At 44.1% G+C, this 17,873-nt stretch overlaps 1 protein-coding gene across 2 annotated transcripts in view; it reads left to right on the forward strand.

The window, feature by feature from the left end:
• Tmem178b (transmembrane protein 178B) overlaps positions 1-17,873 on the forward strand; it is a 372,208-nt gene that overhangs the window by 309,222 nt on the left and 45,113 nt on the right. For both annotated transcript variants that reach the window (XM_021165807.2, XM_029478678.1), the window contains one exon: positions 15,363-15,500. In XM_021165807.2, coding sequence (XP_021021466.1) covers positions 15,363-15,500 — 138 coding nt within the window. The remainder of the gene's footprint in view (positions 1-15,362; positions 15,501-17,873) is intronic.

Below are 17,873 nucleotides of genomic sequence, written 5' to 3' on the forward strand. Positions count from 1 at the left end.
GGGGGGGAGGGGGGTTGGGGGCTTCAGTAGCTGCTACTGAACAAAGACAATAGGGAGGGTTAAAGGAGAGATTGGCTTACACGGGAACAAAGGGATGGAGATGCTTGTTTCTTGTACAACAAGACGTGAAGGACATAAAAATATTTACTTAACAAAAGACTCAACTGCAGGACACCAGCAAAATTCAAAAGTGGCCGACTACATGTGAAGCATGAAAAATGTTTCTAGCTAGACGAGAATAGAAAGCAAAACTCAGAGAAAATGGCCAACATTTGAAACTAGAAACAAGAAAACCATTAGGCATTACTGTTCAGTCAAACAGATTGAAACAGCATCCCCTTGCCTAGCTCAGAGTGAGCTGTGTGTACTGTGTGTGCACTGTCAGTGCAGCCTGGCATAGGACAGGTGCCAGGTAAGTGTCAACACCTTCTTCCCCCGCTAAGTGACTGTCCAGGAGAGAGACTGTGGACTCCTACTCATTTGTGTTCCCATCGTTCTGTGGAGAACTAGATTATCTGTTAGGCACTGGATGTTTGAGTGACGAGAAGAAGAGAAGCGTAGCCTTAGTCTTCAGTGACTGAATGGTGCCAGAAGACACCAGTGTGAGAGCAGGACAAGGGACTCTTACAACTAACAACCTCAAGGGAAGGAAGAGCTGGCCCCTTCCTCATCTGTGATGGCTGTTCTTGGTTGTCAACATGACTACATCTGGAATTAACTAAAACCCAAGAGGTTAGGTACACCTGGGAGGGATTTCTTTATTATTATTAATTAAGTCATTTGAAGTGGGAAGACCCACTTTTAATCTGTAACTCTTGAGGTTAGAAGATACACAATTAATGCGGATCTTTTGAGGTGGGAAGATCCACTTTTAATCTGGCCACTGGCAGCCTAGAAAAAGGACGCTTGCTCTCTTCTGCCTGCTTGCTCTTACTTTCATTAGCAAGTCCATTCTTTCACTGGCATTATAACCTACTTCTTCAGGATTCCAGTGTATACTGAAAATGATCTGAGAGATCTAGCATTTGTAGACTGAACAACTAGTGGATTCTTGGACCTTCTGTTGGTTAGGCAGCCATTGTGGACTAGCTGTACCACAACCTGTGAGCCACTCTAATAATTCGTGTGTGTGTTTTCATTCTATCTGTTCTGTTCTTCTAAAGAACCCTGAATAAAACATCATCTTTGTATTTTAGTGCCAAGAATACCTGACCAAAAGATAGAATTTAGTAAATGAACAAAAAATTATTTAGTCAATCAGTGAATGAGTGCATGTTTAGTACTAAGAGGTCTAGCCCACCACTCTGAACTTTCTTTCCAGAATGAGTGATTATGATCATATGCCTACAAGAGAAGTTGCAAAAGTGATAGGGTGAGCTGAGCCCAAGCCACATGACAAGAATAATTGCATCTCCTAACTCTAAACTTACTTTCTGGACACATCCCTCCAATTCCCCAAGCTTTGGTCCCTTTTTTCTTCCTGCAGCCAACTCCCTCTATAGAATATGTGTGTGTGGATGAATTTTCACACCATACTTCTGATTCTTAGATTTAATCTCTAAGTGCACATACAGTACCTGCTTTGCATTAGTTCATAATTGAGATACTGATAGCCTAATAATCTTGTAATGTAGACACTATTATGATCCCTATTCATCTGTGAAGAAACTCAGCCCAAGGTCTCAAGGCTAGGAAGAGGTACATCTGGAACTCAAGCCCAGAAAGTCTGACCATGAACTCAGTGTTCATCACCACCAAGCTCTTATGTGCAGGTTTTCAAGTGGAACCAAGCAGGCTTTCTGGAGTGTGTGTGTGTGTGTGTGTGTGTGTGTGTGTGTGTCCCACTCTGATCATCTGTATAAGGGAGAGAGCTGTGAAAGCTGAGCCTGTGATGGCTTCAGTTCATCTTCTCTGGAAATGCTTTTTTCTCCTACATAGAAGTAAACTCAAGGTTTGCATATATTAAACTCATCTGCCATTCCCCCATGCCCTAACACCACCTCCCTCTTTGGCCAGGCTGTTCGAAAGCATGGTATTTAGGACAGACTTTCAGCTTCTTGCCTCCCACTTGTTCCTAGTAACCCAGTGAAATTGACTTCTACTAAAAGAGCCCTTGCCAAGGTCACATGGGACCTCTCCTCATTGTGAATCTAGAAAACACCATGTGACAAGAACCTGTATCTCCATAGACTCTGTTTCTCCCGTGACTCTCCTGAGGGGTGCTTGGAAAATTCTTAATGAGGATTTTATGCTATTCTATCTTAATTGATCCCAACACCATTATCAATCAGTAAAACCTTTTATGTTTCCCTCCCATAGTGCCCCTTATATGGATGTTGCCCTGTCATTTTTGGCCATCCATTCTCATCCTCCTTTTTCATCTTCTCATCTCTTAAGTTTTAGTGTGGCAAATTCAGTATGAAATGCCTTCAAAGCACGTTTGCAGTGATTGGTCCAGCTGATGGCTCTATTTTTGGAGGTTCTGGAGACTGGGAGGTGTAGTCTACCTGGAAGATGTAGCTCACTGTGGGGCACGTCCTAGGGGATGTGTAATTGCAAGCCATTTCTCTGGGATTTCTCTTTCACAATGAACTGGTCTGCCACACCATACTTTTCCTTCCACGGCCAACTGAGTCCTCTGAAATAGTGAGCCAAAATAAGTATTTCCTCCATGAAGTTGTTTCTGCCAACAATTGTGGTCACAGTGATAAGACAAGTAGCTAATACAGTGTGTGTTCAGATTTCACCCCTGACTATCCTTCTTTATTCCTGTATGGCTTTAAGAAGCAGGCATTCAATAGACTGTTTCAACTGCATGAGTCACAAGTTACAATCTCAAGCACTAATTTCTTCTCTATACATGAGTCCCTGACAGTTAACATGACAATGGTAGGCATCTCTGATTATCTGTCAGTGTAGTGGGTATGTAATAAACTGACACTCAATCTTATATTTTTCTCATATTTGTCCTTTCATCTTTATTCCAAAGTTCCACCTCCAAACACTAAAGATATTAAGAACATCACATGTCTTTTTTTCTGTATATTGGGTGATGATGGCCTCGTTTTCCCATTACATGGTACAGAAGAATGGATGTCGTAAGCAGTAGCTATCTCACACCTTTATTTCTTATATTGTCACCAAGTATTGTCAATTTACTTGCTTTCTATATACCAGTCTAAATTCAGAAACCGCAGAAGTAGGGACTTAAAAGTTGCAGTCTTGGAGGTGTGGACTTAGTATCTAAATCGGCATTCTGACAAACTGGTAAAATCCCTTTCTAGAGACCTGTTATTGTGAAGGGAAGAAAGAGCAGGAGCTGTGTGGCAGGGGCTTTGCAGCCACTGTTCCAGATGACTGCACTTAGAAGATGACCAAAGTCTTCTCTTTTGGTGGCTTCCTGATGCCATCTCCACTAGCTTCTGTGTCGGTTTCCATTGTAACCATATCTGTCACCTCCTTTCTTTCCTGTCCTCCACTGTAATATCCATTTTTCATAGTCACTAAACAATTGTCTCCTTCCTTCACAGTTGGCCTCCCTCTTTGAAGCCATGAAGTTTTGAAGCTTATCTTTACGACTGAATATACTCCTAACCCCTTCCTTCCCTGAATCCAGGTGAAATCCGAGCTCTAAAGATGACACTTTTGGGCCGCATTAACCAAATGAGTGCCTCAGAAACACAGTTAAAGGGAGTAAACATCTCATGTTCCCCCACAACCCTGCAGTAGAAAATTGGAGGGGATGTTTCTGTCCTGGAAGAGAGGATAGCCAGTCCCAGCAAATGCTTTCTTGTTTCTAACAGAACACAAAGTCTGATTCTGCAGCTCTTAAGTCAGGGTGTATACTAATCATTAAGTGAAAATGTTACACAGTTTGTGCAGAGCATGCAGACTCCTGATTCATTTCCTTTGCACGTGTGATTCCCTCTGACTGGGATGCCCACAGGCCCGTTACCTCCCTTCCTCCACTCTTTATTCAAACACCATGGTCCCAAGGCAGCTCTGTAACTCTACAACCCCCTCCCATCCCGCTGGCTTTCCTTCCACTTCCATTTTTTCATCTTTGTCCACCAAATTTCTCCCTCTCTGACATTTGTACATATATCTATCTGCATGTGGATGCGTGTTTAGTTCATTTCTTTCCCTGGAAAGTAAATTTCATAGAGCCAGGGACTTGGTTTTGTCCACAAGTATATTTCTTATACGTAGTAGTAACTTGATAGCTACACATGAAATGGATTAATAAATTAATGTCTTCTGTTAAAGAGACACTATGGCAGAGAGATAGCCTACCAAATGGGAGAAAATGTTTGCTAAGCACACATATGAAAGAATATTAATATCTAAAATATTAAAAGGACTAAAAATCCCTAAATACCAAGATCTCAAACAGTCCAGGAAATAAATGAGCTAAAGAAATGAGCAAACAGTTCTCAAAAGATGGCATACCTTCATTAGCCATCAGAAAATGCAAATTAAACTACACTGAGAGCCGGTCTTACCCAAGGATGTAGACAAAAGGGAACCCTCTTATGATTCTGGTAGGAATGTAAATCCGGGAAATTACATGTTTTATTTTTCTCCTTACCACTTCTCTCTTCCTGAAATAAACACACACACACATACACACACACGTCCGCACATATATGCACATAATAATAATAATAATAATAAACAGTATATATACACAATGAATTTTACTAAGCCACAAAGAATGAGATTATGTCATTTGCAAGAAAATGGGTACAAAGGAAAATTACCACACTAAAAGAATTAAGTCAAACTCGGGCAAGTTATCTCATGTTCTTTCATTTGAGAGTCCTAGATTTATATAGATATATAAAACTGTGTATACATATGTGACATACAAATAGAAGCAAAAGTACCTGGAAGAACCAAGGTGGAAATGGGAGGAACTAGAAAGGAGAGCGGGCAGTATAGGAGGAGCATGATTAGAGTATATGAAGTACTTATATGAAAGTGTTATGAAGTCCCTCACTATATACAAAGAATTTATGTCCAAAATAAAAAAAAATAAATGACCCCACCATGTGTCAGTAGAACTACAGAGAAGCAGTAGGGGCAAGAAGAGAACTCTGACCCTTTCAGTCACTGTTGGTTACTAGCAGAGTGGGGGCCCTGGTAAGGAAGAGGAGGAAGTGTGGCCGGGAAGTGCGGTCCCTCCCAGCTGTGTGGGAAATGCAAGCCTTGTTATCATCTAGTGGATTTATGATACCTTAGCATTCTTAAAAATTGGCTCCACGATGTCTTATTAGTGCTTTAATGACAGGCTCTTTATTTTCAATTTGCTCCGTCTCTTGGGATAAAGACAGGCTGGCATTCTGCAATTGGCATTGAGAGTTACAACTATTGGAACAGAATTATCTGGTCTACCCCAGGACTGCCAGGCAGGAGGTTCATTTCACAAAGTAGATACACAAATGCAAAACAAAAGAAAACAGTGTGACGTGTCTCGTCTGTAAGGTGCGATAGCTAGCAGAAAGAAGCAGAAGCTGTCCCTGTTCCCCACATCATATCCCATGCTCATTTCTCCTCTGAAAGTGCCACAGTGCCTGCTTCTATCACTCCACATACATGGACTTTGGGAAGAAATATCTTTGCTTCTTTGAGGATGGACATAAGGGCATGCTCTTTGAGGCCCCTTAACTAGCATTCTTTGAAATTAGAAAACCAAATATACTGGCACGGCATAATTTAAAAGCCTTTTCAGGACAGGAACAACAAAGTGCTCATCTTGTATTTCCCATGTTGTTTGGAAAGATCAGTACACCCTGGGGCTGCTAAATACACATTGGATAATTCTGATGGTACTTGCAGGGTCCATTGTATTTGTGTTCTGTCTTGGAGCCTGGCAGTGAACATAAGTGATGACAGACATTTGTAGTAGCACTTTACAGTTTACAAAGGACTTTCAAAGATCTCACTTGATCCATGACTCTTGCAGGCTGTAGAACACAGTGATTAAAGCAAACGCCTCAGAGTCAGGACAGGGTTCTCTAGCTGTGTCTACTGCTTTCAAGCAGCTGACTTGACCCAAGTTCCTTATTATCCCATCAATAAAAGGGGAAGGAACATTAAATGTGATAAAGTATATATAAAGTGCTTAGGATGTGCTAATAAAGCACATGAATTGCTAGGTGTATCATTGTCTGTGATCATCATTCTAATTGCAGATTATACCAGGTTATCTCATTTATGAAAGACTATACTGTCAATTTTGTTTTTCTTACCCTTTAAGTTTGTTCTGTGTGATCCCTGGATAACACATGCAGGAGATCTCAATGAGTCTTGGATAGCTTGTTGGCATTTTATTTTATTTTAAGCTAACAAAATCTGAGAACTACTATAGAACTTGAACTCTGAGTCTTCTGTTGTCTTCTCTCTTTCCTGGCTGAACCTTGCCATGCATGAGAAACCTGCCTGTGAAAAGAGAGATTGGTTCTTTTCAAATTCTACCTGCTACCTGCTTTGGTTCCTTCATGTCTAGACTTGGAGAACGGCAGGCAGGTGACATGTTAAGGAGCTCTAACGTGCTTGCTGCTCTCATGCCCAGTGTTGGTGCTTTGCGTGTGGCACTCTCAATTACTGGCTGTATCTCTCGCTGAACGAATTTGTAATTTCTCTGGGAATGTTCTGAAGGAATTGACAATGTCCTGTGATCACCTGAGATAAACAGGCCATTGTCCAGGTTTTACTTCCTCCTCAACTCTCATTTTGGGTGCTATCCTCATTGAGACTCTCTAGCGAAAACATGTCATCAAAACAGGCAAGGCACTAGGACAGAGTCTTTTCAAGGTTGTTAGATTTCATGGCTGTAAGTTTGGCTTGTGGAGAAAGCATGAGATCTTTCACCAGGCAAACTCTGCAACTGTGCTGCCCTAGGCAGCTCCAGACAGCCCTTGACTCAGCTTTTGAGGCCACAGTTAAGTACCATCTCGTGTCTTGTAACTCAAGAGCACCAGTGCTGCTCCCCAAGTGGTTCTCTTAAGGTCCTTTCCTTGACTTGGGTAGGTAAGAGGGGAGATTACCCCATGGGAGGGAATGGAAATGCACAGTTCCCTCATGACTCTCTGCTAAGAAGCCTTCATCCCTCAGCCTCCTTTTCCAGTTTCCTACTCTCTTGTTATATATGAACTGAAGATGGAATGTTCTACAAGATGCAGAGCTAGGTTGGAGTGCCTTGTAGCAAGGTCTACACAGGTTCTTATACCTCTCCCCAACACACTGAAAGTCCTATAGGAGCATGACACAATCCACATACACAATTTTAAATGTCACATTAGTCACATTAAAGTCATAAATAGAAACAGGTATTTTCATAATATGACTTAATCCAATCTGTCCAAAATGCCATACCAAGATGTAATCAAAATAACAATCGTTAAGAAATGTTTTACAGAAATTCCTGCTGAGTCTGTAACATCCAACTATGATGTATATTTCACATACACAGCATGTTTCAAGTGTTCAATAAGCATTTCGAGGGCTCAGCTCCACATGTGGCTTGTGGATGCCATCTTGGACATTGCAACTTCTGGATACAGAACAAGTTTTTCTTCTACTATCCTTCCCTCTGAGACCTCAGAACTAAGACAATATGACAGTGATCTTCACAATGCATCCCAGCCAATATGCACGGGGCCAGGATGCAGATTCTAGGTACTACTGAGAAAGAACTGAAGGTTTGCAACTACCATCCTTTTTCACTGTTCCCATCCTAACAGATTGACTGAATATTTGTGCTTAGGACCATGTAAAGTCAATAAAACTCATACCACCCAAAGGCACGCAAAATAGGACTCTTAAAAGATTATATTCTCATTGTATAAAAGGCACCCCCAGATACCCACCCTACAAAAGGACCCTTTATTAACCTTGGCTCTGTTTCTCTTGCATGGTTATATGTGGGTAGGTACAACATACACACAAGCAATGTAGAAATATATAGGCTTGCACATTGCTCTTTGTTCAATTTTCTTATGTCATTGACATCTTTCAACAGAATGATTTTGATGAGTGAATATATTCCATCATCTTTTACTGAATGTTAACTTCAGTTCTGGGCTTTGAAATAGCATAGGGGATGAGAAGCATTGAAGAATGACATAAGAATGGCCAGAGTGGGACACTTTCTCAGAGATGATTCTTGCATAACCTTGGTCAACTAAAATCCCCACTTCACTTTCTATATTGGAAAAAAATTTCATCTACCTCATCGGACATTGCAAAGGCAAACTGGCCCACTCTAAGCATATTCCCCAATACCCCGCTAGATAGAGCAAACAGACAGTTTTGATTCCTATTTAATCTTTCCTTTCTCTGTATTAGACAAAGCTAACTTAGTTAGTTCCCAGGCACTGGCCTAATTTTTCTATGGAGTCCATGTGTTTTGATGCTCTTATCTTCTTTGTGGGGTCTCTCTGGAGTCATTTCTGCACCTTACACTCCAGGCATCTGACTTGTGGCAAGGAGAAGGTGAAATGGGCTCTTCTCTTGGGTATAAGAACAGATTGCCAGCTCCACCCAGGTGTATCAGGGTAGTGGAGTGACAGTTCCCTTCCCATCATCTCCTTGATTTTCTGTTATTGACTGATGGCCATCACAACAGCAGCAAGGGGCCCAGCACTGCAACTTTAATGTTCTCTAGGGGTTGGAATGCTTCTCCTTGCTCTAAATTCTCCCTTCTTTTACTTCTTCCTATACTTGCTTTGGCTGCTGGCCCAGCTTTCATCAAGCAAGCACAAACTTCATAACTTTTCTTCCATTGTTTTGACAATGAATGTGATTTGTATATGGCAGCATGGCTTAATATCCCTATTTATGGCAGCTCCCTAATCTGGAGGTAGGATTGAGGAGGAGGAAACTCCAAGTCTGTCGCCTGACCCAGAAACTGCATCTTGTTTCTACAGCAACTGCCTTCTCTCACTGTTTCTTCCTGGCTGTGGGCTTGGGTGATGCAGGAAGGTCTGTTTTATTCATCATCTGGGCGACAACACTTGTCCTTGTGGCCCCCATGCTTCAGGCGATTAGAAACCCAAATGCACGCTGATGTTTCCTTTGTACGCAGTAAGCAATGATGCTGAATTGTTTAAACAATAGTTAATGCTGGCAAACAAAACAAAACAACACAAAAAAAACCACAAATGAACAAAAAGCAAACAACAACAACAAAAAGCCACCAATAAAATAAAGAAACAAAGCCCCCTAAGATTAAAGAAGAGAAAATTTGAGTCACAAGTCACAATGACATTTGGGTCACTGAAGCAGGGTGAAGGTATTTTCTCCTTATTCCTGTGTTTTTACACACACACACACACACACAGCTCTGATAATTACTGCAGAGTCAGATGGTGACCACATTTAGCAAATATTGGCTTATGTCAGCCAATGAGTTCCGAACTAGGAAGACAGGAAGAAGCAAACCCCAGTGCAATCCTGAGCCAGCTTGAATTTACTCAAGGGAGAGAGATGTAAACAAGTGAGCTGGGTAAGACAGGGCAATGAAATCAGCCAAGTGCAGCCTGGGTACTGCTTGTGAGGTCTGCTAGAGCCCCACAGAAGCCACCAGAGATGCATACACATTCTGGCAAGATCTTCAAAGATGGCGTGGAGCTTGTCAGGCAGAGCATGGGAAGCTGGATGCTAGAGGACCCTCTGCCATTCAGAAGGGAGCTAGGGGAACAAACTGGAGTTTAGACAACTGGAATATGGAGGGCTTAAAGAAATATGGGGTGCAGGACGTGATAGAGAGCCTTCTGGGCAGCATTTTAGAGATCAGAACCCCATATCTGCCACTCTTCATGGACACCTGGATGCTAGTTTATTTTCACTAAATATTTTCTTTAAATATGACTACACTGTAATACTGAACCAACCTGTATTGTGTGAGTCAGAAGCATGAGCCATCCTGGTTTTCTTACCTAAATCATCGAATCACTCTTAACACATCATCCTGTTCTGCCCCATATTTCTTCCTCCTACATACCCAAAGTGCTCACTGCCAGAACCCAAGGTTGAAAGAGCCTGGGTGGCCACCAGCACCTCTGCTATTAGCTGCTGTAGCCTCCAGCTATTTGGGTCCTTGGAGGACAGACATTCTGGGGTGTATGCATCTCCATACTAATAAATAATTCCTTGGGCTTAGCCTCTCCAGCATTTGAAAGGTGAAGGAACACATTCTGGAAGGCTGCCCCCCCCCCAGTGGCAAATCTTTAACAAGAAGCACACCCCAACATCTGACTCCGTTCCTTCTGAGCTCAAGGGTGGCAGATCCAAAGGATGCACTGTGTGGAAAGCAGTTGCTTAAACTGAGATGACCTACAGTCCATTTCATATTCCTGCATCCCTAACATTGTTCGCACATATTAGCCCATGTACAACTCTTTGACATCAATGCTGTTCTAACCTCTATTCACCATCTGCATAAACTCCAGAGAGACACTTGCCCATGTTTCCAGGGTAGAAGAGTGAGAAATCCAACAGAAGTGCCCTGATTCCCAGAATCCATTCATTTGTTCCTCATTTCCACTCCAATACCACTTCCTTTGGAGATAAGGACTGGTCTCTGGAGTGTTTCCTGTCCTTTGAATCAGCCCATCCTAGTTGACATCATGGGTATGAAGTTCATTGCCAATTCAGTCTCCGTTCATAGTCTCTCCCCCTCCTCCCTCACATCTTCTCCCATACTGCCTGACCCCTCCTTACAAAGACTCTGAGGCTCTGTCCTCAGCATGTTGCTCAGCTTGCAAAGCCCATGACCTGGTTCATTTGTGACTGATTGTTCTGCTCCCAGGGTGGCCCCTTTGTAACCAGAGCTGTGTGCTTCTATCATTGGGAAGGGGGAGCTTCCAGCAGGTATGGCTTTCTCTAGGTACCTTCTAGCCCCCTCCCCCCAGCTCTTTCCTTTCAAATTGCAGCCATTAGTGCATGTATCCAGCCCTTACCTAAGAAGGGCTGTTTTTTCAGTAGGAAGAAAAGAGTTTCAATCGTGATCATTTTTCTGTACAAGGTCTTTATAGCGCAACTGGAAAGACAGGAAGAGCCTGATACCTAAGCTCACCCTTATGTGGTGTTCACTATTAAGTGAACATGTACATTAGCACACATCCTAGTTTCCCTCTGCAGAGCTGCAAGCAGTTCCTTTCAATTGAAATGTTAATTGGAGGTAAACTTAAAAAAAAAAAATCCCAAGGAAAACAATTTGTCTTTTCTAGCTTTATTTTATGGTTCTCCTTGTGTTTCTTCCTCCACCCTTCTTCGCAGCCCTCTTCCCTCTGCCCGCCTCTTCCCATCATGCTGGACTAAATTCAAGAGTTTAGGATGCACCTTCCTAATCTCAAACACTGGAACATTAAATGTGAGGGTCAGGAAACACAGATAACAGACTCAAACCCAACATGGTCCATGAGATTCTTCACTCCCATGATTGTCCACAGAACCAAACTTTCTCATCCAAGGCTCTTCTCTGTGTGACAGTAGAGACTGTTGTCACAGATTTCACATCATAGCCAACCAAAAAGTTTTCTAAAGCTGCCAGGAAAGGTGACTTAGAGCTTCCTAAAGGGGAGATACTTTTCACTTTCTTTTCTTTTTCCTTTTTCTTAATCCATTAAATGACAGAGAAATACAAACTGCTTAATTTCCCAATTAAAGGATGTTTCTGTGGGTTCAAGGAAACTGCAGGAATTGAGTGGTAGTTTCTTATTCCTAAAGAGAAAGATGGCAGGCAGGTAGAAGAGCTGTGGCACCATGTGCATATGACCACAGAGTGACAGATGGCACTAACTCAAATGCAAATAGAAAGCTAGAAAGACTGTTAAACAACAGACATATTACACTCTAATGCCTCTACATTCAAACATTCCCAAGTGCTCCATGAGCCAGATTTTGTGTGTAAATTAAAGCTAGACATTGTCTTCTTTCATCCATCCATTTTTTATTTTTATACCCTTTTTCTTTTTCTTACTTCTTCCCTCCCCACTCCCTCCCCATCCTCTCTTGAGTTGGAACCGAAGGCTTCATGTGGGCTAGGCAGTAGGGATTCTCTGACACTGCCTTTGGATTCAGCCCAGTCACTTCCACCCCCCAGCAGTGTCAAGGCCCCCACCCTTCTTGTTGTCTTTTTTCCTTTGATCCCCATCTCTTAGCTACAGTTCTGGCTTGATTTTAGAAGAAGGAATGCCAAACGCATTTGCTCACATCAATTTTAATTCTTTTATTTATCCTGTTTCCTCACACAATTCAATGATGCAGCTGTTAACTCTATTTGCAGTCCGCTGGCTTTGAGACCATCGATAACTTATTTATTTGTCTTTGGGTTTTGCCTTTTTCTCATCTGTAAAATTGGAATACTTCTTGTTCTGCCTGCCTTCTGACCTATTATAGTAGCTTGCCTGAGCTACCACACAGATAACTTGGTTAACTCTCTAAGGAGATGAGAACTGGTTGTTCACACGGATAAAGCCAGACTCAAGGGTGATGTGAAAATCTTTCCCAGGTCAATGGCAACACAGTCAGGACCTCTGTTTTTCATCCTATTTCTACATCAACAACTAGAGCAACCCTTTATCTAAGTCAACAATACCCTGCGGGAGGCACAGAAGTTTGCCTAAGCTGAGACAGAAAGAAGGTAACTGCCCTCCCCCTCAACACATACGCACAACACCCGAGACTCAGATGATTGGAATCTGCCAGGAACTTTTAGAATAGCAATTATTTTCTCCATTTGTCTGCTTTTCTGATCCTGCCCATTTTCTTATAAGTAGAACACTTTGCTCTCATCCTTCAATAAATGTCACCTCCTATTCTTTTGGTTGGCATTCTCTTTAGATGTCCTGCCTCATCAACCCACAGGTCCATCTCTGGCCAGTGTGGACTCACATGATGAGACCACCCACTCATCCCCTTAGGCAATAGCTTTACTCCCAAGGGTCTATAGTCTGGGGCCAGTGTAGGACTTCCGGGCATTAAAACCAAGTGAGCATTTGACCTCCAGGAAAGGTAAGTTTACTGGGGTTAAAAGGGCAGGACCCAGAAGCCTTCACTGAATGAAAAAGGAAAAACCTAGGAGAGGATGCTGAACTTAGTACCTTCTGTTTAAGATACTAAACTTCCCAGTAGTAGAGCTGGGCTCTTTCTTTTTCCATTAAGCAAGCAATGGTTAAAGTATTAATCACATATTATCTGTTCCTAAGAATCAATAGACATGGCCTCACATGTCTCCACTGACAAGTCTGATCAGGCCCTTATGGTAAAGGAAGAAGGAATCCCATGGTGGCCACGAGTGTGACTGTAGAGATGGGAATGAAAGGAGAAGCAATATCAGTCCATAGGAGCTGACCCACAGGGACTGGAGCAGCCCATGGGCAGGGATATTCCATCCTTAGCTATGGCTATGGATTCCAGCCATAGCTATGACTGGCCATGCAGGAGGCTGAGCTTGCCCGTGAACATTGCCATCAAATGGCTCTTTCAGCAAAGCTTCCCTTGACTCATTTGGCAGTATGAGCAATCTGCACACTGCTGTGTGATAATGAGGCATCCTTAGCAACTTACAGAAGTGAATACAGAGTGTCATTTCCACCTGGCTGGGGCAGGCCTGCTAGGTGCTCAGAAAAGCAAAAGAGAACCAGGCAGGGTAGGTATCTTCTCTGTTGCCCCTTCAGGGATCTCTGCGTCTGGGACTAGAGAACTGTCTGTCCAGCTTCTGCTGGCTTCACCTTCCCAGATGGGAGGGCCAGGATTGTTTTCCCTTTATGTTTGTGCCTCTCTCTCTAGTCAGCTTCTCTTGACTGGGATAACAGTGTCTGATTTTCCGTGCAGAACAAAGAGACCAGACCCTGCAAGAGAGGGATCTTGACTCAAACTGTGCTCTGCTGGAGGCAGAGGTCCCTTTTACGTGTTTCATGACTCAGGGTAGGAGTGGATAGAATGTAAGAGACAGAAAGGATGGAAGGGTGGCCTCCTTATGACGGACTCAGATCTCCGTGCCCACAGGGACACTGTTGCGTTTGTTCCTCTGGGACAAGAAGAGGGATGGGGCAGCAGTGGATATGAGGTACCTGAGTCCGTGACATTTTACCTTTCCTTTGTGAGAGGAAAAATGTCCTTGAGACCCTCTAGGATGCTCTTTGATGCCGCAGAGGATTCAGAGTCTGGGGCAGAGGCCAGGAAAAATGGTTTGTTTTTTTGTTGTTGTCTTGGGGTTTTTGTTTTGTTTGGTTTTCTCTTGCTTAGAACCCTGTTAGCAGGCTGGGGCTGGGGTACTGCCTTAAAGGTAGGGGCGGCAGGCAGATTCAAGAAGGAGTGACCAACATGATGGGTGACGTGCTCCCCAGGAAGTAAAGAGTCAGTTCTACGGGAAGGGCGTGAGAGAAGGAAAACATTCTGGAAACAAGTCCAGGCCAGAGCCACGCATGGAGAGGGAGCATGTGACAGTAGTTCTGGTGACATCTGGCCACACAGGGGAAGGAGCCAGGAAAGAAGCTGAGTTGGGCAAGATGCTAAGTAGCCAGCAGAGATACAGAACAGTCCTTCCATCTCCCTTCTGCTGCAAACAGCATTTTTCCAGCAACCTCCTTCCTCACCAAGTCATTCCTGGCTTTGTCAGATAGGTCAGAGATGTATCGAGCAGGTACAGTCCTCGCTGTGACGCTGGGGCAGACCCTTGAGTCAGAGGATAGAGGTAACTGCGAGGAAGGGGCCTGCTCCAGGGGCTCAGACGAAGGGAGGGGGATGCAGCTCTTCTCTGCTTCCAAGGTTGCTGGCAAAACTAAGCTCCAAGAGCCTGCTTGGGATGGAGCAGAGAACCAAACAGATATTTTCTCATGTGGCTTCTCCTACAGTCCAGCAGACCCTGGGTTAAAGCAGGGAGGGCGGCCTGTCTACAGAAGCCCTGCTCTCTCCAGCAGCCCACCTCACTGCTCTCCTGTCTCTAAAAGGCTAATGCTGTTAGCCACAGCTATCTGGGTTTGAGTCCTCTCTACCACTTACCGTGCTGCTTTTAGCAAGTTGCTCTATTGTCCACACTAGAGACAGCACCCGTCTCTTCAGAATGGGAGAGACTCACAGGAAGAGCAGCACATGCCTAGCACAGATGGAGTGAGCCGTCACACACAGGCGATGATCTGCTTGCCCTGTGCTTAGGAACCCAGCTATCACAACACACTTGTGCAGAAGACATTCACCACCAGTGGTTCTCTCCTGTGTAGGGGTCTCAATAGGTAGTCTTCCTGCCCTTGAAGTGCCTCTACCCTCTTCTCCCTACCCCAAGCTTAGGGTACCTGTGACCCTACTGTATCACGTGTTCTCATGCTAACTGTTTTCCTCCTGCTTCCTCACAGATCTGCGTAGAATGACAGCTGGCTTCATGGGCATGGCAGTGGCCATCATCCTCTTCGGCTGGATCATCGGCGTCCTGGGCTGTTGCTGGGACCGAGGCCTTATGCAGTATGTGGCAGGGCTTCTCTTCCTCATGGGAGGTAAGGCTGCATGTGGCTGCTGGGGATAGGGAGTCTGGAGAGGTCCTGTTAACTGGAACCATGGGCAAGTGGTAAGAGCTTACAGCAGAGGGGCACGGTCAACATGGTTCTTTGTGCTCCCTCATCTGTTGGCTCATCAACAGTCTCTGCCCCTGTCACCTATTGGCCACTATGCCAGCTTTTCAGGATGTAAACAGAAATGAGATACAGTCTTCAGTGCCTAGAGTCTTGGGGACCTCAGTGCCCAGATGAAAGGGAGATACTGTAGCTAGAAGACTCACATGGGAGCAGGTGGAGACCTCAGACTTGGATGCATGAAACCAGGATATGCTGGACGTTTCACACTCCTGTGCTCTGTATTTTAGTGTTGACGAAGGAAGGAGGCGTTTCTTCTCCTAAGAGCCATGCTCATCCTTGACTTACGGTTTAAAACAAAACAGTGGTGGGTCTAGACTAGATCCTTCTATTTCTGTTTCCTTTCTTACTACTGTATAGCCATTGAGTCCGCTCAGTGGCCTTTAGCAGACTGTACATAGAACTGGGGACAGGTTCTGGTGTGAGCAGAACTGTCTACTTGGGAATCTTCTCTTTGGAGTCTCTCAGTCTGTGGCTCAGCTCAAGTGTTGGACTGCCTAGAAGAGGTGGATGGGTGAATTGTGGGGTGCCTGGAGGGAGAGAGTGAGTGTGGACAGACAGAATTAGAAATGATTGTGGGAGGAAGAGAAAATGAGTCCCACATTCGGGAACAGAGCTCAGGCTTTGGGCAGTGTGCAGGTGCTTGATGCTGGTCTCTTTTATGCCTCTTTCTGAGCTAAGGAGAGAAAGATGAGGTCAGCTGTGGGACTCTTTAGCTGCAGGGGAAGCTGGGGAAGGGAGAAGCATGTCCCTCACTGTGCCCAGAGAGACATCTGGGGCATAAAAAAATCTGGCTTAGGAGAGGAGGAAGAAGAGAGGCTTTGTAGGAAGGACTTGAGCCCTGAAGTTTCCCTCTGTTCCTTTAAGCACAGCTACTCTGTGTCAAACACAAATGCAGGCTTCCCATGGAGCTGGTACTTTTAGGGGACTAACCTGTTACCAGAGTCAGGAAGTCCCCATGTCAGAGCTGCCACCCCTAGGACCTACACCTGTGGTTAAGGCACAGGCTCAGAGAGTGAGAGGAAAGTGGTGGCTCAATTATAGATTCTACACAGACAAGCCACCAACTCCCAATCCACACTTATATCCTGTGGGCTTCTCTCTCTCTGGTAGGACAACAACATAAATGAGCTGATGGTTCTCACACTATATTTTATGAGTATTTTCCCCGGTAAATTTATTTCCTGTCCACCTTTCATGAGGACTTCCAAACTATAAGAAAAGATGATGATGAAGAAGAAGAAGAAGAAGAAGAAGAAGAAGAAGAAGAAGAAGAAGAAGAAGAAGAAGAAGAAGAAGAAGAAGAAGAAGTAGTAGTAGTAGTAGTAGTAGCTGCTGTATTCTGTTTGTAGTGAGTCTGTATCCTATCTCTTTGGAGACACAGAACAGGCTCTGGTATCCCAGAGAAGCTGAGCAAACCAGCCCCAGGCTGAGCAGGAACCCAGAGCCCCAAGGGCAGCGACTGGCAGTCTGTCATCTCTCCTTCTTACCTGGCATTTGCTGTATCCTCTTGCCTTCTCTGCTTGCCTTTTTTTTTTTTTTTTAGGCAGGAACAAGCTCAGAACCTGGGACCTCTCCACTTGGATAACTTCCCAAGAACTTCAGTTAATATGCAGACTAACAGCCTAGCTGCCATTGCCTGCCTCGTCTTTTCTAGCCAGGCCACATGAGAAGGGCAGATAATAAGCAGGCCAGGATTGAGCAATAAGGGCTAAGCTAAAGGCTGGGTCTATAATGAGGTCACTGGGTTACCTCCCACTCATTGAAAGCCTTGGGACAAAAGGCAGGATAACAATGTGCAAGAGGGTACCTGGAGCCCTGCCCTCCTACTGCACGGGTAGCTACTAGGTGTCTAGAGCTCCAGGCTAGAGTAGGAGCCACAAACTCCTTTCTGAATACTGGGAGAGTGGAAGCCTTGATTTCCTCACCTCAGATAGACTTCATCCAGAGCTTCCTGGACTACTTTGACTATGCGGGCCAAGTAGTACCCACCCCACAGAGCTTTTGGAGCGCTCTTCATGTGAAAAATAGAGCCAAGAACCAGTGAGACAAATAAAACCAAGAGTCCTTCCAGCTTCTACCTTGAATACACAAAGACACACACATACACACACACACACACTCATACCTTGGGCTTTAAAAATATATTTCTTTGGACATAATACTACCAAAAGATCCAGCAATACCTCTCCTGGACATATATCCAGAAGATGTTCCAACCGGTAAGAAGGACACATG

This window comes from Mus caroli, chromosome 6 (genome assembly GCF_900094665.2).
Source record: "Mus caroli chromosome 6, CAROLI_EIJ_v1.1, whole genome shotgun sequence".
Taxonomy (NCBI): Eukaryota; Metazoa; Chordata; class Mammalia; order Rodentia; family Muridae; genus Mus; species Mus caroli.